General features: G+C 58.6%; 4 protein-coding genes across 4 annotated transcripts; all 4 read right to left on the bottom strand.

The window, feature by feature from the left end:
* Positions 1-379: 379 nt before the first annotated feature.
* Positions 380-1,633, bottom strand: LDBPK_352470 (phosphoinositide-binding protein, putative; the record flags this gene model as incomplete). The annotated part of the gene is made up of 1 exon (XM_003864778.1): positions 380-1,633. One exon carries the CDS (start codon positions 1,631-1,633, stop codon positions 380-382), a length of 1,254 nt encoding a protein of 417 aa, XP_003864826.1.
* Positions 1,634-4,835: 3,202 nt separating this feature from the next.
* LDBPK_352460 (ubiquitin hydrolase, putative) lies at positions 4,836-6,473 on the bottom strand (the record flags this gene model as incomplete). The annotated part of the gene is made up of 1 exon (XM_003864777.1): positions 4,836-6,473. One exon carries the CDS (start codon positions 6,471-6,473, stop codon positions 4,836-4,838), a length of 1,638 nt encoding a protein of 545 aa, XP_003864825.1.
* Positions 6,474-10,041: 3,568 nt separating this feature from the next.
* LDBPK_352450 (hypothetical protein, conserved) lies at positions 10,042-15,420 on the bottom strand (the record flags this gene model as incomplete). Its single annotated transcript, XM_003864776.1, has 1 exon — positions 10,042-15,420. The coding sequence occupies one exon, from the start codon at positions 15,418-15,420 to the stop codon at positions 10,042-10,044; it is 5,379 nt and encodes a 1,792-aa protein (XP_003864824.1).
* A 1,363-nt stretch (positions 15,421-16,783) lies between these two features.
* On the bottom strand, positions 16,784-17,242 carry LDBPK_352440 (hypothetical protein, conserved; the record flags this gene model as incomplete). Its single annotated transcript, XM_003864775.1, has 1 exon — positions 16,784-17,242. The coding sequence occupies one exon, from the start codon at positions 17,240-17,242 to the stop codon at positions 16,784-16,786; it is 459 nt and encodes a 152-aa protein (XP_003864823.1).
* Positions 17,243-19,950: the final 2,708 nt, after the last annotated feature.

Below are 19,950 nucleotides of genomic sequence, written 5' to 3'. Positions count from 1 at the left end.
TGGCCATCGCCTCCAGAAAATAAAACTACAACAAAGCAAAGGAGAACTCAGAGCGAGAGAGACGGAGAAACATGCGTGATAAGGTAGTACGCCGCACGGCCACCAAAGGGTGACGGCAAGCCGGGACAGCACACAAGCCAATATATATATATATACAGTCGGCATGCGCGGGCGAGGAGAACGGGCGGTAAGAAGGTAAGAAGTGCCGTCCCCCTCACCCCTACCGTCATGGCGCTAGGAGTGCCGCGAAGAGGAGAGATGAATGGACGACCACGGCTCCATAGCGACCATGTTGACGGGAGAAACGTGAATAATAATAATATATATTTCAGCAGAAAGATAGGAGGGGTCTCCGCCGGCTCGCCTTCTCTCGTCAGACCTATGTGCCAAGGGACTCCAACATTGGCCGCAGGGCGTCCCACTCCTGCTTCATCGACTCAGAGAAGCTGAGCTCCAGCATGCCAAACTTCTTCAGCATATCCTTGGCGTCATATTGCTTGTTTTCGTGGAAGAGAATAAATTCCTCGCTGAAGGTCTTCTCGGCGCCCATGAGGTCTTCCTCGAGGTGGGCCCGCTGCTCATTCACGAAGTGCAGCTCGCTCTGCAGCTGCACCTGGTTGGCCGACTGTGCCCGCATCGCCGACGCCTGCAGTTCCTGGCCCTTCTTCTGCAAGTTGCGCAGATACTGGCGGGCGCTGAACATGTGGCTCAGAGTCTCCCGCACGGCGGCACACATACCCACGTAAAAGCTTAACGTGCTGACAAGCCGCGTCGACTCGTTGTCAGCGTGTTTGCTGTAGACATCTGCCACTTTGCGACCGCAGTCGCGCACCCCTTCGATGGCGCCGCGCAGCTCGGCATCCTCTTCGCCTTCCGCAAGCAGCCCAAAAGAGGCGGCGAAGTTGCTCACGGCGGAGGCGGCGCGCCGGTGACGATCCACGAGTGCCTCCAGCAGGTTGCGCATGCTCTTGAGGTTAGACTCCAGCTCACCAATGTACTCGCTTGTCGCCCTCCACGTCGCCTCATCCACTGGCTCTTGAGTCAGTGCCAACTGATACGCCGCTCCGGTTTGGCTAACGCCACCACCCCCGGCAGCGCCACCGCTACCTTGAGTACCGGCGCCAGAGGCACTGCTTGACGGAGCCCATGATCTGGCGATCTCCTCCAGCGACGACGACACGATAAAGCGAGGCGGCTTCACCGGGTCGCGAGTGCACTGGCGCCACTCGTTATCGTTCGTGAACTTCTGTAGAAGGTCAGACTTGCCCAGGATGGGGTGGTAGGCAAGCCGCTGCAGGAAGCGCCGCAGGCTGATACGACGGTACTCGAGCAGGTCGCCCTCGGAGGCGGTCGTCTCCTTCGCCGACGCCACCATGCGTGGCAGCTTTCCCAGCTTATCCTGCACCGACTCCTTCTCTGGAATGGGTGGCACAATGCAGTACCAGTAGGTCGCACACAGCTGGCCGCGCAGAGTCTCAAAGTCGGTGTACCGCCGGTTGAACCGAGCATCGCTCATAAAGCCAGGCAAGCGCATCGTGATGGGGTAGATGTAGTACGACATCTCCAGAGTGCCCTGGCCCTTCACCTGGGACGGCACATCCACCTTTACAGAGATGGAGTTGCCGGCGGCCATTCCGAAGCGGCCGCTGTAGCCTGCCTACTACGAAGCAAGACACAGAAGATGAGCGGCAAAGAAAAAGGCGTCGAAAGTGCCGCGCTGAAGGAGGAAGAGGTGCGCCCGTCGCAGGCGAATCCGTGAGAGAGACAGTGATTATGAGTCCCAGAAAAAAAAAAGATCAGTTCCTTGTCGCAGTGTGTGGAGGCATAGGAGCACAATGTCCGTGTGTGTGGGGGGGGAGGGGGGGGCAGAGGGTGTGCGACGGCGGTCGTTCCGGAAGCAAAGTCGCTATGCGAGTGTGCGTGTTGATTAGTTGAAGGAAGAGGGAGCGGAGAACAAGGATGTCAACCAGCGATGCTACGCACACTCGCGCTGAGGTCTAGCAAAGCAAAAGGAAGAAAAGCTGACGAGAATCACCGAGGTCGAGTGAGTGATGACAACGGCGAAGGGACGGGGAAGCACCGACACTTGCACAGAGATAGAACTAAATATGTGGGATCTATCTTGAAGGCGCGTTCTGCCATGGAATACAACAAGCAGGTGAACGCAGCAGAAGAGAGAGGGAGAGATGGCGATTCGGGATAGTAGAGAGGCACCAGAAACATCCGCACACCGACGGAAACTTTCTCCAGTGCTATGTCCAAAGAGGCATGGAGGCAATCGATGTGCAGGACAACAACCACAACAAAAAAGAGGAACCGTGGCATGGCAAGCGCCCCGGATGCAGCGCCCTGCAGCCTCTTTCAATCTCTCCTCCGGTACCCATAGAAACATCTCCTGTGTTGATGGGGACGGCGGGAGGAAGACGCAGAACGGGGCACAGGCGCGCGAGTTGGCACAGTGCTTAGGCGTTAGAGGCTGTGAGAATCGAGACGATTTAAAACAGTTTATGGCTGCGCGCGCACAAGAACATGTCGTTTTTCTTTTTGCTTTCTTCATTGACTTTTCATGTGTGCTGCTCTGTCCACTCACAAACACATCCCCATGCACGCGTATCTGTGGGCAAGGGCATCCGCCTGTGAGAACGCGGGTTGTAAGAAGACATCTGTGCCGCTGTTTGCGAATATGTTAGTCGCCCTCTCACCTTGTGCCTTCCATGACTACAAGAAGAGGCAAACGCAAGCACACCCTTGCAAACGTAGAGGATCCTCAGCGCAGACTCAGCAGGTATCCAACCTGCACGAGTGAGCAGAAAAAGAGACGCGCCGGCAGAGGCGTGTCTTCAACGAGGGTCCAGAGGTAAGTGAGGGCGAAGAAAGGCGGAGTTGACGGAGAAACCAAATCCCTTTCGAAGCAACCAAGAAAAGGAAGCAACAAACGCAAAACACGCAAAGGCGATGGGTGAAGAGGACCAGCAAGACGCGTACACATGCATCGCGAAGAGGAGGAGAACCAGGAACACACGCACGCACAAAGAGCACGCGTGACGAAGGACACAAACATCAGCAGCAACAACGAAAAAGGAAGCCGACAACACGGAAAGACACATGCGAGAGCACAAGCAAGGAAAACAAAAAGAGAGTCATGAGCAGTGCCAGCCGTCAAATACAGCCAACATCACGACGACCCGCTGCATTATGAACTGTGCGGTGGCCGTCGTCTTCGCTTAGCCGCGCTATCCCTGTCTCCAGCACCGTCACTCTCTTCAACTCGTCTCTTATTGCGTTGATGCACCAGAGACGCAGCGCCTCATGAGGGCGAAGCGATGCGCAGACGAATAAAGGACAGAGGAAGAGGAGCGGTGCACGTCAAAGACTTACAAAGACGGCACACAAACATTACTCAACAAGCACAACATTCCTTTTATCATCTCCATTCTGCCGCAAAACGCCACCTGAGCGCCCCTCTACTACCCCCAGCCTCACCACAGAGACCCCTCACATGGTGCAAAGCAGCGGCATACGCGCGTTACAGCCAGTGTGCCGACCCAGTCATCTGGGCGCGGCCCCTGCCTCGAACTCTGTCCACCCACTCGCCTTGCAGGTCGCCTCGCAACCGCTCCCATCATGCCGGCAGGCACTTGATTCGTCCCTCTCGGAAGGAGGGGTGGACTCATGGTCTCCATACCAGCAGGGCAGTTCGACGGCCAGGAAGGGGGGGTAGGATGTGTTCGAGATCTGTTGGAACTTCGCCTATAACATGAATGATACAAGCCTGTTCGCTGTCACCGCCCGCTCGCGCACAACACCATCCATGGCCTGGCCGCCGACATCAGTGGAGGTGAGTCACTCTGGCCTCTCTCTGTGTTGTGGGCAGCTGGCCCTGTCCCCCCACCAGAGGTGGTTCAGCATGGGCGGGGACAGAGAGGGGGGAGGGGGCTGCTTTTCGGCTTCCCTCCACAATGGGGGATGGGGGTTGCACTGGGCCCTGCGGCACCACACGCACAGGGGTGGCCTCTGCCATCAGGGACAGGAAACACTCAGAAGCAGAGCAGCAAACACAAAAGGGAGCAAAACGAAAAAGGCAGCAGAGACCACGCTGGAAGAGAGCAAGGCAGAGAAGGAGCAAGTAAGATGGAAACAGTGATGCGGTGCCTCTCACAAGCAGGAGAGACGGAAAAGGCCCCGTCGCACGCATCACCTATGAGAGGAATACCGCGAACGATCCGTGGCAAAGGTCGCCTGAGCGCAGGCCGCCTGTTCTCCCTGTTCACCCTGAATCGCAACAGCGACGATGACGAAAAGAAAAGAAAAAATATATGTACCTGAGGTTATTCCCAGCTCTCCTGCACGAGCACGAAATAAGTCCGATACGCTTTTTTTTTCGGAAGGGCACGAAAACATAAACACGCGAACGGAAAAAAAGAGCAGCAGAGCGGAAAAGTTGGTTTCATTGCCGGTTGACTCTGCAATATAGAAGTGCAGATATGATAGCCACACAGCCTATCATACACGGTGCGGCAAGAGTGCAATGCGAAAAGACTCGCAGTTGGAGACAGATATGTGCGCCAAAGTCTTGAAGAGCATGCATCCCTTCTATTCGCGCATGATGTACTGTACGTCGCATGCACGAAGTCGGGCCTAGGCGGCTGCGGAACGAGCATCAGCAGCGAAGGGGAAAAGGGTGATGGTGTGCGCGAAAGAGAGCGGGGCGCCATCACCACGGCGAAAACTACCCCGCACGGATTCACACCTCCTAACACGCTCGAGAACAGAGACAAGAACTGAAAGACAGGGCGGCGGCGGTGGCATTCTACCCGTACAGAGGCCGCCCCCGGTCAGATGACCATCACATCTCCATCATCAACGCGCCGGTAGAAAAGGATGTATGCCTCCTTCGTCATCGACAGCACGTCCGGCGCCGACACCTCGGTGATATTTTTGTCGTTGCAGAGATACCACTTGCCAGCCTTCGCCGTCCTCCCTGCCGAACGAGCCCGATCTTTTCCATCAGCCCTTCCGTTTCCTTTGTGGCTCAATGCCTCACTACTAGCCCGCGCATTATTGTCGCCATTTCCTATGCTGACGCCGTCAAACCAGCCGAAGATACCGACGCCACCCCTGCGCGGGAGCGTCTGGGGGCTGAAGATGCGATCGCTTTGCGTGCCTTTCAGTGAGGGGTTGTAGAAATCGGAGAACGCCGCAACAGTGGGGGCTTTTTTCCGCACTACTGCTTTCTTGTCATCCTCCTGCACGTACGTGTACGCCGTGTAGTGCCCGGAGGAGCAAGTGCCGCGGTGGCAGCAGACACCGTACAGCTGATACTTGACGTACCGGTGCGGGTGAAACGTGTACGGAAACACCACCGCCGTCTCATTCTTGACTCCAGCATTGTTGAAGCGCTTCAGATGAAGCACCAGAATCGGCGGCCAATACTCCATTGAATACCATATGCGTTTGTCTCGCAGCTGCTTGCAGCGGTCGCACGTCACCTGCATCGGACCATTCAAGGACTCCCCACGCTCGCTAAAGAACATCTCGCGCAACAACTCGTCAACGGCAGCGACCCCTTTAGGCTTCGCCTTGCCGTCGAGCTCCCCATCGGGCAACCGGATGTCGGTTCCACCGCCCTGTGAGCGGGAACGGTAAGATATGGGCAAGGAGATGTGCAGCAGCACTTCAAAGCGGTAGGAAGTCAGTTCGCAGCTAGAACACTTGACGGTGCAGCCGGTGATTCCGCCGAAAAAGTCGTACACGGTCGAGTCGTTCTCCTGCTGCATCCAGCTCACCCATCGCGCGTACACATCACTCTTTTTCTCATCTTCAAAGTCTTTGAAGGTTTCCTGGTTGCCTGGCTTGCTGCGGCAAACCTCCTTGTCGATCACCCCCAGCAGCGTGATGAGAAACTCATGCGCGTCTTTCTGTCCATTAGACGAAAACTCATTGTTACACTCCGCACAAGCCGCCTTGAGACTGAGAAGAAGCTGCTGAACCGCGATGTGGTGCGCGGGGCGCGCGGTGCCCAAATCAATCAGCGAAGACGTCGCCGGGGCCTTGTGCTCAGCGCAGCTGCGCCGTTGGGCATCGTCCGGCTTTCGCTTCTCCTCGAAGCGGCGCCTCCCCTCCCATTCGCGCACGATGCGTTGACGTTCAATGTTCAACGTGCGGAGCAGGCCAGGTGTGCATAGCAGGCACTGCACTACCGAGTTCAGATAGCACGTCGCACCGAAATTGCGCAGCGGAATCGGCGCTGCGTGCAGTCGAGCGATGGAGAGCGCCGACACCGTCTTCACAGTGGTAGATGCACTGCTACGGATTGGCGTCGACGACGATGACGCCTTGGTCACCTCTGCAGATCCTGAAAGCTGCATCGACGGAGCCTGAGGCTCGAGGCGCAGTGCGCGAGAGGAAAACAATCCTTTGTCGGAAAAAGAGTCGACGCTTTCCGTGCTTTTCTTCTCGGCCACAGTCGTCATGCCCTCCTGTGACGGCGAGGGAAGGGACCCGCTAACGAGAGAGAGGCGTTGATGAGGTGGCGTAGACCCGTTGCTAGGAGACAGCTCCGGCACCACCAACAACGCTCTTGCTGCACCTGCCTCATCCGGCTCTCGCACAGTCTGTCGCGCACTGGTGATGGATGCTGCATCGTCATCAGATCCTGTATTGCGGCTGTGAGAAACGGATAGTGGAGGAGAGGCAAGCACATTGCTTGAGTCGGCACTGTTGATCATCGCTGTGGCCCTAATGGTGCCGCCCAGATTCTCTGAGACGTTCCGGGGATGGACCACTTTCGCTGCGGGAGTGCTAGAAGGGTAGCTGCGTTTTGAAGGTCGGTTCAGACGCGCACGCGGGGGCGGCGTCGTCTTGTTCTGAGTCGCCGCATCGGATGAGTAAGCGAGAAGGGACCCGCCTCCGGCTCCGCGCTGTTCCGCGCCAGCATTTTCGAATGCAGCACCGCCGGTTCGACTACAGAGTGACTCCTTTGCAGCTGCCGAGTCGGATTCGGCAGACCTGCTCCCAGCACCTCGCCTTGGCCCCCTCAGCGGCCGCAGAGGGTAAGAGTTGAACACATCGGATCCCCCATTCACACCAAATGACAGCGCGTCGCACGAAGAGGTCTCTGAGGCGCCCGTCAGCGGCCCTTTTGTCGCTGTGCTGTCCGGGCACACATGTGAATCGTCAAGAGTGGAAACCGGCGCAGCAGACGGCGAATCGGTGCCGAAGACGTTTGGCAACTCGGCACGCCTGTTGGTCGCGGTCAGAGTTCTGTGCTCTAGGGAAGTGTTGAAACTGTACACATCGCCGTGCGACGCTCCCAGAGACCTTTGGTTGTACCCGTGAAGGCCATTTGCTTTGGGCGTGGTGTTGCCGTCCGCGTCTCTTGCAGCCTTTTTTGCAGAACCGAACTTCCGCAACGCCAAAACGGGGGGTGCCGGTGCCACGGTGGAGGCGGCAGCAGTTGCATCGGCGGCGCTTGGCTTCCGAGAGGCTCGCTGCACAGGCGCGCGTACAGTGGACGACTTGGCGCGGAGGCGACGCCTTCCCTGCATCACGCTTTTGCTCCCTTGCTGCTGACTACGCAAGAAAGAGTTGCCGGTGGTGTCCGACATGAGGCACGCTTGTGGGAGCGATGAGAATTCTTTCGATTGCGAGCGTGGCTAATTTTTGCTCACAATGAAGCCTGAAGCCTACCGTCTTCTTGATTCTACAAGAAAGCGGTTGATGATGATCCCACGGCATGCAACCTTGGTGCGTGTTTCTGTGCGTGTGCGTATGGGCGCGCGCTTTCTTTCTTTCGCAGGGTCACCCTCAATCGGCGCTGAAGAGATTTGATTGGATTGTCTTGGTCTCTCGTTTCTGCTCCTTGTTGTGGCTCACACGAGGAGCACAGGAAAGATGGTCGAGCAGCTAAGATGAGTGAGTGAGAGGAGGGGGGAGGGAGGCAGCAAAGGCACGCACCCGTTGACGAGTGCCCCTGCGCCCTCTCTTCCCTCACGCTGTTCCGAGCTACCGGGGGACGGCCACCGCGACGCGGGCGCGCCTGCACATGCAGAGACGCAGGCAAGCAAGACACACGCGGAACGTGTGACCGAGCTTTATCCTCTTTGCCTCTACGAACAACAACAGAGAGAGAAGAAGAAGTCGCCCAACGCAGATGACGTCGTACAATGATGAAAGGAAGGCATCAAAATGGGAAAAAAGAGGGAAGCAGCTGGAGCTGACCTTGCGGACAAATACAACACCGTCTCACACACACACTCACTCACAACGCGCGCGCGTCCCTCTGTGCGCTGGAAGAGAGAACGCCAGTGGACGAAGAAGAGAGACAAATACCTTCGAGAAACCAAAGAAGGCGTACGCAATGCGCGGGCACCGGCAACGCGCCACCGCTAGCGCTAAACAATCAGGACCGCTGCGTATCCGCCACGCCCCCTGTGAGAAAGGTGTTCCCTTCACGTTCCTCGGCTTCGCTTCGTGACTGTTTGTGTGTGTGTGTGTGTGTGTGTGTCGTGCTGTTGCTGTCTCCGTGAGTGTGAAGGTGTATTCAAGTATGCAGAAAGCACAAGAAGCAGGCCACTCAAACGGCCCCGTGCGCTTCCGGGTGCCGTTGCGGATATTGGAGCGCGTGTCCTCGGTGAACAGTCAATGCCAATGATACTGGGGAGAGAGAGCAGACGGCGAAGCAGAAGAGAGTTGATGCAATGATGTGCGTTGATGTGCGGGTGTGAGGGCTGAAACGGAGATACCACTGCGGAAAGGGCGATGGATCACTCCACTGGTCATCCCTGCCTCACTGTCTCTCTTTCCCCCCACCCCCACCTCTCTATCGTCCGTTGTCGCCCAGAAAACAATAAAAAACCAGTGCTGAGGTGAGCTGCGCGTCTCTCCCGTTTCCCCAGTGTTTCGCGCCGCCTCCAGCGTCTTCGCAGAGCGATGTGCTCAATTAAGTGCCCGGTGAGGCCTGAGCGTAGGTCTGTGTGTATGTATGCGTCTCTGAACTTGAGGAGCTGCAGGCGCCGCTGGATTACTTTTTCTTGGCCTTTGACCCCATCTATTCTGTTTTCTTGGGTTTCCTTCTTCGCTGCACACAAACACACACAACGCAACTCTGCATCGTGCAACGTCACAAAGGCGAAAAAAGAGGAGAGACGTGAAGAATACATGATTGAATCGGGCAAGCGACACTGGGAGAGGGATTCGAGCACCTCTATCTAAAAGTAAAACGGGTCATCGCACGTTCCCCAACGTACCACCCCGGCACCCACACGCATGTATACATGCATGCCGTACACACGCAGACACATGTGGCGGTGGCACGTGTGTCACATGCCCTCAGCATACCAAAACCGTGTGATATTCCAAAGAAAAGAAACGTAATAAAGAAAAAGAAAAAACGCCCGCTGCTACTGTACATCGTGCCTCCTTTCGAACACGAAAGAAAAGAGAGGGGCGCGGGTTCTCCTCGTCGAGCCTGTGGTGCCGATGCGGCATAACTGACGAGGAGGGAGGAAGGTATACGTGTGGCGGTTTTGGACAACTCGCTGAGACCGCGCGCGAGTCTGCTCTCTTTGTCGCTCGTTCACATTTCAGCTCCCTTTTCGCCGTTCTGGTGCGCCTCACTCAGTTTGGGGTGAGGGGGTCAAGTGGAAAGTTGAAGAAGGACAACGATAGGACGACAGAACCGGCACACGCACACAGAGAGACAGGCAGACGCGCGCGCGCCAAATGAGAGGAGAGGAAGTACGCGGAGGAGGGACCACGGAAAAGAGATGCGGGAAAAGAAAGAAAGCAAGCGAGCCAGTAAAACAAAGGCGACCGAGTCGCATATAAACGCTTGCGGGACCGAGAGAGCCCCATCACACACTAAAGCGCACCCAACACAGGACACACACACACACACAGAGCCGCGCAAAGAGATAGAGAGAGAGAGCACCACGTCTTCACTGCACCCGCTGGCAATCGAATCACCCCACCCGACGTGCCGCCGGCCGGCACGCCATCGCTTCTTCACTCCGCTTCAAAGCGCTTTTTCGATTTCTCTCTCTAGATGAGCTGCCGCCACAACGTGAGTAGAGTCACGTGGCCCGTGTCATCGCCGACGGCCACTTCAGCGATGTTTCTAGGTAGCTCCGCGTCGCTCTTGCATGGCGTCGGTGGCGGCAGCACGGCGAGACACGTCGGTGTGTGTGAACACAAGTACTGGCCATCTGCGGTGCTGCGCACGGCCTCCGCTGCGTCGGTCTGGAGCGTCACAGAAGCGGCGTCGGGCAGGCGCCAGCAGGCAAGGCAGTTGCCAAGTGCAAACAAAAAGAGGCCATCGCGGTGAAACGTAAGAGAGCGCAGCGGAGCTGCCGACATACCTGGTGTCGGCATCAGACTCGTGTAGACGCACGTCGGCCTACACACCAGGGCTCCGCCCGCCTGGTGCTGCTGCTGCCTCTGCGACGCGTGATATGCAGCGCCGATGCAGAAGAGGCTGACAGCGCCGCCAATCAACCCGACGGCGACCCATCGACCGTCCGGCGACGTGCACATCAGGGAGACTTCCTGTGCCGCTGGCGCCGCGCCTGAGTCGCTGCTCGAAGATGCGACAAGCGGGAACCGCACCACCAGCCGTGGATTGCCAGTTGTGTGTTCCAGCGTGAATAGCTGCACCTCGGGTTCGGTGTGTGGCGCCGCCAGAATGCACATGTGGGGTGGCCGCACGCTAGCCGGCTCCCATAACTTCATGAACTTATACCCTAGCGGACCATCCGAGGCACTTGCTGGCGCCTTGCTAAGAGAGCAGCGCATTGTCATCTCACACGCAATGAGGGTTGTGCTCTTGTGTGCTGGCTGGCCGACTTCCTCTGTCGCCGGCAGTAGCTCATCCCACGGACGCAGACGCCACTGCCGCAGCTCCGTTGCCACGACCGTCGTGCACACTTCGTCGTCCTCAGCGTCTACGAGCACGTGCAGATAGTGGCGGCGATGGCGCCACTCACCAGAGGCGAGGGGCATCCCCTCCTCTGCTGCGGTAGCCCCTGCACCCACCAGCTGCGTCTTCTCCCCGTTAGCCGATGCCTCATCGACGCACACCTGCAACAACTTCGACAAGCTCATCGTGCACCGCAGCTGGCCAGACTCGCAGGCAAAGCAGCGCACGCGCGCGTCCGTTGTCACGACCCAGAGATAGCGACCCCTAGCCGAGAATGTGAGGGACGCGATGGGGGCATCAAACCACTTGCTTCCGCGGCACTGCGAGACGAGAGTGCCCTGGAGGCCGTCGTACACCCACACCGTGCGATCCTCCGACACAGCAGCGACGTAAGCACTAGTGCGGCACACCGTGAGCGACTCCACCGCTGCCGTCGGTTGCCGGGCGTACCACGCCACCTTTCCGCTCTCTGGATTCACCCACGCCAGCGAGCGATCACTGCTAGCCGTCACCACAAAGAGTCGATTCGGCAGGAAGGCGGCGCACGTGATGGGACGCAGATGAATCGGCTGCTTCCCTTCTGTTTTAGCTGCCGCGGGCGTCATGGAGAAGAAGACGCGCGACAGAGATGCCCTGCTCCCCCCAAATCCGCCGTTGTCCTGCAGCTGACGGCAGAGGAACGTGACGGCATCACGTTGGACAGAGTTCAGGAGGCTCGCCGGGATCTGCAATGCGACTTGCGCCACGAGGGTTGGATGCAGAGACAGAAGCAGGCCGTACTGGCGGGCAAAGCAGATATAGTCTCGCATGCGAATCAGCACTGCAGGAAGGGCGTAGCGGCTCGACTCGACCGACGCAGGAGTGCTGCTCGCCTGTGCCTCGTCTGCCGCCACCGCGGCGATCTCGGCTCCGTCGTTTTCAGTGGCGAGCGGGTGCTGCTGCCACGATGGCTCGCCGATGTCCTCGCCAAGGAGGTGGCGCTGGTAGCGCTCGTTGAAGGCTGCCGTTAGGTCGCGCAGGTAGGCGTAGCCCAGCCCGAACTCGTAAACCTGCTCCATGAAAGGCACGGACAAGATCGTCACATCCATCCTCGACCAGAAGTCGCCGCTCTGCGTCATGTGATAAATCACCTCCTTCATGGCGCGTCGATGCAGCGCCTGCGTTTCAGGGCGAACGTACGCCTCAGCAGCCGACGCGTCGTTCACGCGACGCACCTTGGCGGGCACCGCGTCCGCCGCCGCGCCAGGTTGCAGCCATCGATAGACGATAGAGAGATAGTACTGTGCCAGTTGCGTATGCCAGACGCGTTGATCGTTCTCGGCCTGCAGCTCATCCGCGACTCGCTTAAGGGACTCGCGTTGCACCACCTCGAGGAACGACGGGGCAGTCAGGCGTACAGCACCAAGCAGCACGTTGCCGCTGCCGACGCCCATCATCTCCGCTGCTGCAACCGGTGCTTCCTGCTCGAGGGCGGGCCGCAGCAACCGCAGCAGCTCCTGCAGTCGGCACATAGACAAACTAGGCAAAAGGTCGCGCAGCTCCGGCAGCAACAGGCCCCACCGGGACGCCATCAGCAACCCCAGAACATGGCAGGTGACGGGAAGGCCAAACGTGTGCACGAGGCGATCATACACGCCCTGCGCGGCCTCCTGAAGGGTGTCCGGGAACGTCTGAATCACTTGCAGCTGCGTCAGAAATCCAGGTGCCTCATGCACGTTGCGTGCGGCATCTAGCAGGTAGTTCATGTACTCCGCAATCGGGGCATCGCGCTTGCTGCGAGCGCACTCGTATTCGTCCTCTGACAACACAAGGCCAGCGCGCGCGAGGGAAGCCGGAGACAGGTACTGCTCCACCTCGTTCGCCGACACCGCACCAAAGCTAAGCATGTCCACACTATCGCGACCAAGGTGGTCGAAAGACGAAAAGGCAGCGCTGTTCGACAGACAGCTGGCGATAAGGCGAACGTAGCGAGCCAGTGCACGGGGCAGCAGCCAGTCCATTGGCGTTTTCCGTGGCTTCGACTGAGTCTTGGACGTCACCCCTGACGGGGCCGCCGAAAAGGACATCTGAGCAGTCCTCTCTGTCAACCAGCTGGATGGCTCCGCGCCGCCGCCACCAGCAATGTTGCCGCTGCTCCCTGGCGGGTGCACGAGGGCACCACATGGCTGCACCGGCATCGCCAACTCTTCCAAGCCGTCCAGCAGGACGACAAAGGCGTGGGCGGAGGCCGTGTTGCCAGCGCTGGCTTCCTCGTCGGTGTTCAAGGTGTACTGGGCCACGTACCCTGGCAGCCCTGCCTCGCACATGGCCCTGGCCGCTGCCGTCGTCGCAGCGCTGGCATGCGGCGGCCTGCCGACGTTCTTACTAGCCAGAGAGCCGGATATGACCTGCAGGAAGAACGCGCTCAAGCGCTCGATTTCGACCTCTGCATTCACGTAGCGCAGCACCGCCGCGTCCTTCGTCAGTTGAGACACAACGTGGGTCATAACGCTGCGAAGCTCTGTCGGCTCCTCGTGCAGAAGAGCTGAGCGTGCCGTGTAGACGGCCAACGTGTACGCGTGCTGAAGCGTCTGCAGGCGGGCGGCGCCACGCGCCATAAGACTCGCGAGCGAGGCGGCGTCCGTGCCGTGCAAAAGCAACATGTTGCGACTAGGCGGGTTCGCAGCGTAGATTATCATGCGGTTCATGAGGTTCTTCTTCGCCGCGCCGCTACTGGCAGCGGCCAGGGCCTGTATATACGTTGTGTCCCTCGCCCGTTGCGTTCCGATGCTCCGCAGCAGTCGGCTTAGTGACTTTGCCCCGGCGTCCGACTCGGCTGCCTCCCTGGCTTCACGCTTACGCGCCTCAGCGGCGACGCAGGCCTCCAAAACAGTGCGGAGTCGCGCATACACGGCCATCTGGAACCCGTCAAGGTGCTTCAGTCGCACGCCACCCTGTGCGTCTATACAGTCGAAGGTGGCCGTGTACTGCGGAATGACGAGCTCCGCCACCGGCGCCGTGGCCACAACATGCTCCCGCCAGTCCACGTGCCGCCTCCATTGATATTCTTCCGTTGCGTAGTCCCACTCGAGCGAGGTGGGGATAGCACCGGATGCCGATGTTGCCCCTGTCCTGCTGCCTTCCGCTACCTTCGCTGGCCCCGCAGCAGTTGGGGAGGGGCCCTCGTCGGCGACGAAAATTGTGCGCACGACGCTCCGGTGGCGGTCTGGGTGTGCGATGATCGGGTCGGCGGTGAGCAGCGGCGCTAGTGCGGCGGGCACCTTAAGCGTCCGCGTGTCGCGGCGCGTCGCCACGAGCAGCCATCGAGTGTAGCGCAGCGCGGCTTCATGCGCTTCGTACAGCACCGGCTGAAGCGGCGCGGCGGCCTCCTCAGGCTCGTCGTCGTCATGGCTTTCTACCCGTTGGGGGGTAGACTGCGGGATCCCCTGCAATCTCAGCATGGCACTCGCCGCGAGTTGCGCGTAGTCGCCGGGGAGGTCGCCAACGAGCTCGATCGTCACAAACCGCCCGCGCTCAACGATGGAGGTAACGTCACTGACTGGGCGGAAGTGCAGTGCACGGTTGTACGACCCGGCTGTGCGGTGAGGCCGCCGCCAAACCGCGCTATCACTGACCTTGTCATCGCCTTCGACGGCCCCTGCACCGCCGCCGACGACGACGGGGCAGAGAATAACACGGTGCGAGGCGAACTCCTGGTTGAGTCGCGGGAACACCTCGTTGCACAAAAGACGCACCTCGTTGTCGAACAACAGTGGGGGTGCCAGAATGGGCACATCGAGAACACGCCAGCCTGTTTGCGGGGATGCTGGCGGGATTAGATAGCCCTCCTCCAGTGCCGCCTCCACACGTGCGCGAAGAGTCTGCAGTGTCCGTGCCTCGTCAGCCATCGCCACAGCAGCGCTTGATGGCGACGTCGACGATGAGGCAACCACAGCTGCAGTCGACAGTGCAGCGACAACACCGGGCGAGGTGGTGCCGTGGTGCGACGCATTGTACTCGAGAGCGCGCGTCAACTTATCGAGCACCGCTGCAAGCACATGTGTGCCATTCAACTTTACCACACGCAGGGACGGTGTCTGCTGTGCCAGGTTCACAAGGGCCAGCCCGCCGGCCAAAGAAACGTCCGGGTTGTCGGACAAGTCCAACGCGGACAGCTGCTGGTGCCCTCGCATGGCGCGACAGAAGAGGACGACTGCGTCGTTCGTGAGGCCGTTGCGCGGTGCGCGTACCTCGGTTACGTTTGGGTTGTGCTGAAGAATGACCGCAATCGCTTGCAACCCGGCGGCGCCAACGTAGTTGTGTGAGAGGTCCACAACGGAGCCATTCTGTAGCGCTGGGAGTTGCTCCACAACAGCCTTATTGACTTTGTGACTGAGGGCGCGGCAGCAAGCTTCGAACTTGTTTGCCATTGAGGGATCATCGACCGAGGACGCCTCAGCGCCGCGCGCTAAGGCGGAGTTGACCGCGGTAACATGAGACGCAGCTGCCACGGAAACGCTGTGCATTCTCTTCCCACCTGTGCCGGGGCACCGCTACGTCCTTATCGATGGAGAGAAAAGAAGACCTCAATGCACGAGCAGAGCAAGCCAGGGCACAGCAGTCCACACGCTGCCAGCTATTGAGAGGAAGGGCGTGTGACGTACTCCCTTGTCCACTAGTCCACTTGCCGCTTCTGGCGGGAGGGAGGGCTTGACTTCTTTGCAATCCGAAATATCGCGGCGGATCCTCTCGGAACAAGGTGTCTTTGCGAACTGTTCTAATCGAAACACGCCGGAATGGAGGGTGGAAGCGCGAGCGGCAGCCTGTCTGATGCAGCGATATCCGAAGATGTGCGCGAAAAGAGACGGGGAGAGAGAGAGAGAGTCCAGATGGTCGACAAAGCGTGAGGGGGAGGGGGCCCATGCGTCGGTGTGGCGGTGCAAACGGGTGCGCCACGCACACTCGCAACCACCATCACCACCACCACCAACACACACACACACACGCACGGAAATCAAGCATTGCGCCATGGTGCGGGCGGTCAACAGAGGGAGAACGTGTAACCGAGCGAGTGAGAAGACGGTATAGAGAGGGAGAGGGATGGCGGGACAGCGAGTGCGATCAGCTTCCCTCGTCCACAGAGACGAACGCAGCAAAAGAGGCGAAGAAACGCAGACGCTGCCATCGGCGGAAACTGGCAACGCAGCCTCATCATCCAAGGCACGCACTCATCACTTCGCTCACCGAAGCAGAGATGTTGTCTTTGCCGTACATCCCCCCGTTCCCTATTCCAGTCGAACGTGAATGGAAAACAAGACGAGAAGCGGCTCTCCAATGTCCGGCTCGATCCCTTCGCGTTGCCGCTCGTCGACGTCAGCACCGCTCTTTGTCGCATACGCGCACGGCTCACGGTCCACGATGGCGATTTCAATTCGCTTTCTTATTTTTTTTTCGTCGTCCAGGGAGCGTGTTAGGCAAACAAGAAGCGCGTAGCCACGCACGTATTCAACGGAGCAAACGGGAGAAGCCCAACGCACCGGTGGGTAGCGGAGACACAAACGCAGCTGCATAGAGGTGCTCCAACAAAACCGCTGAAACGCAGACGCGTACGCCACCTGCGCACCACGGTCCTCACACCACGGGGCAGCACACAAAGAGGAGTGGTAGGCGGGGAAGGGGGGGGGGGGCACAACGCAAGCCATCTCTGTACGCAGCGGGTCTCGGCATCTTTCCCGATAAAGTGGCACAGAAATTGCCCAGGCTGGGCACACAGGATGCTCAGCTGCATGGATGGTTGTCTTTGCGCAACAAGCCAGAAGCGGCGCGACGGCGAGCTGCAACGAGGGTCAGCACACTTGTTTTCTTGCAGGGGAGAGAGGGGCCCCCGTTTTACTCTGGAGCTTCTGCAGCCAGCTCATGCACGGGCTCGGCAGCGCCGTCCTCTCCATCCAGCAAGGCTGGCCCTTCCTCCTCGTCCGCGTCCCTCACGTAGGGCTCCATCTCATCCTCCTCATCCTCCGGCTCATCGTCAGACAGCGTCTCGGCGAATATGCCGTTCGTAGGCTCGCGACTCTTCATGATTAGACGCGCGACCCACGACTGCCCTGGCGCAATGAGGCCGATGAAGTTGTGAAAGTGTGGGGTTGCAAAGTCAAGGAGGCTGTCGCGGTCCGGCACGCCCATCGTTGCGCTGCACACCACGCAACCCGTCGCGTACCACTGCACCTCTGACAAGATGCGACGGCACCGGCGGCAGGCGTAGCAGCGCCCATCCGACAGTGGCAGCTGCGGCGGGGCCTCCACCTCCTCCTCCTCTGGCGCTGTGTGAAGGGACTGCGATGTCTGCATGGCCTCCGTGGCAGAATTAAGCGCCAGGTTGTCGCTGGGGCTTCACGCTGTGTTTTCGTGGTGAGAGGGGAGAACGGGAGAGATTGCACCACCTTTGCCTTCTCAACAGCACCGCTACCGCACCAGCAGCAGCAATAGGAGTACACGGCTAGAAGAACAACTGATGATGAGTTCGGCGTCGCCCCGGCAAGTGGATTGCTCTGTAGCCCACAGATGCGTCTTTAAAGGCAAGTCTACCGATGTGTGCGTGCCTGCCCAAGAATGAGTACCTGCGCATTTAGGTGCGGATGCTGTTGTGTTCGTGTGTGTTTGTGTGTGCGCACGGAGGTGAGGAGGTGGACGTGCAAAGCCATGCGGTGGCCAACGCGCGTGCGTCGATGTTAGGGAAGAAAGAAAGTGAAGAGGGAGCTGAAGGGAAGGGGGAGCAGAAGCAAACCGGACGATCAGCGACGAGGGAAAGAAACAGTTCACTTGTGTGGTTGCAAAAGAGTGCGACAAAGGAACTTGACACGGATGCGGACGACAAGGCGGCTGTTTTTCGTCAGCCAGGAAGCAGATCGCTGCACGGTCGGCATTTGTACCGCACACACACACACACAAAGCACGAGAGGACCGACGGTGTCGAGCGCGCCGTTCGTTTTCTTTTTTTTTTCGCGGCCATCTCGTTTATCTTCCGTGCGCCTTTTCTTCTGTATCATCTGTACGGCGCCATGGCCACAGTGGTGTGCATGAAAAAAAAAGATGGAGGGAGGGACAACAGACACACACAGAGATAGACACGCACGCAAAAAAAAAAGAGAAAAAAAAACAGCAGGAAAAAACACACGAAGAACGAAGAGGAGAAAGAAAACGAAACAATGGTAGAGTTGAGCGAAGCGTGGTAATAGAGCGGTGGAGGCCGGCGAGGTGACGGATGCTGCCAGAGGGAGAAGAGCCGCAAATAGCGAGAGAGAAGAAAAAGAGTGTGAGGGAGGGGGACGAAAAGGAAAAACAGAAGGGGAGAACGGCGGCAAGGGGCCTTAAAAGGAATGGAACGCACACACACACACACACACGCACACATATATACACATGCGCACGCCACGACACGCAGAAAGGAAGTACAAGAGTCAAAGAAAGAGAGACAGAGATGCAAAACAAAGCAGGCAAGAGATGAAGATCGCAGCACACCAATATACGACGAAAGGGGACGACGGCAGCAACACAAAAGACGTACAAAGAAAGCGACCGCGTAGGGGGAGGCAGCTGGGCGGGAACGTGGAGAAGGGGCGCTGCGTAAACACACAGAGAGATAGAGACTCCGCTGCAACGCACAGCATGAATAGCAAACGCAATGAAGAAACAATATCCTTGAGCACACACACACACACATGCGACCACACACAGGGAGGGAGGCACAACGAGGACAGGCGCACGGTGGAAAATAGAATAATGATGCTTCTTATACGTCCTGCATCAAATGCGCCACAACCGAGCAGTGCTGGCATACACCAAGACATAGAGACAGACAAAGAGCGAGAGAGGAACGAAAAACGTGCGCACCCAGGAAGTCAATGCTATTCTACCCGAAGATCAACTACTCCTTTCCAGGCCCCAATGCGCAGAGAGCAAACCACCACATGCGCATCGCCAAACAATTCTGAACAAACGGACGCGCTGTCTCCGTTTTTCGCCCTTTTTTCACATCCGCACCGAAATCGCTTCGTGACAGAGAGCACACCTCAAGCGCGCAGTGTCTCAGAGCGCAGCGCTCACTCTGTGTGTGTGGGGGGGGGAGCTCAGCGGCCCTTTTCCCTTCCAATGCGGTACTACTGCTGATGGTGACAGGGTCGAGTACCTACGATGTGAGGAGGTCAGAGGTATGTATCGCTGCTGATATTGACCGTCAGGCCCTGGATGGCGCTGCGTCGAAGCGACCTGCGGGATTGGACACACTTGTGCCATCAATAAGATAGGCAACGCAGGAAGACGCGAAAAGAGTATGCACCACAAAAAAAAGCCCATACAAGAGCAAGCTGCGACTACTTTACATTAGCAGGCATAACATTCATCACGCCGCGCACGCCTACTTCACGTACAAACTGGCACATGAGCATTCATCAGAAAAGAGCTCCTCGAGATTCTCCACACATTCGCTTTTCCCACCGCGCGCGCGCAAACAAGGGGGAGGGGTGGCAACTATGCAAACAGTTACAAGTAGGAAACAAACACCAAAAAGAAAACGTTTTCGTCAAAGCGTCATTCCACCAACAAGCACATGGCAGCAAAATCTTCGCCTACGCAACCACCGCGCATCTGTCTCTGCCGCACAACAGCTGCACCCTCGTCATCTGGGACGAACCGTCCTGCCTTCAAGGCCGGAGCCATGCATCTAACGGGCTCCGCCTGCCCTTCCCCGTCCCTGCTTTCGCATACGTGCTATGCGCCTCGGGCGCCAGACGGGCCTCCGCTGGGGCGCATGCCTCGATCCAAGCAGGGTCGCCTGCAGCGTCCTGCGCTCCAGGGCAGTGGCGACGGCGTCTCTGTCGCCCGCGTAACAGGGGGCGGCCACCGCGCACGCCGCACGAGCTCGAGGAGGAGGCGGGCCAGCCTCGGGGCAGGGCCCTCTGAGACCCGGCCTGCGTGCCGTGCTCCTGCGCCCAGAGCCGCTGCAAGTCGCGCTATTCCGTGATCTGGCGCGGCGACTCGTCGCGTGGGAGTCTGCAGGG

This window comes from Leishmania donovani, chromosome 35 (assembly GCF_000227135.1).
Source record: "Leishmania donovani BPK282A1 complete genome, chromosome 35".
Classification (NCBI taxonomy): Eukaryota; Euglenozoa; class Kinetoplastea; order Trypanosomatida; family Trypanosomatidae; genus Leishmania; species Leishmania donovani.
Note: the sequence above shows the minus strand (reverse complement) of the source record. Positions and strands in the feature narration are given on the sequence as shown.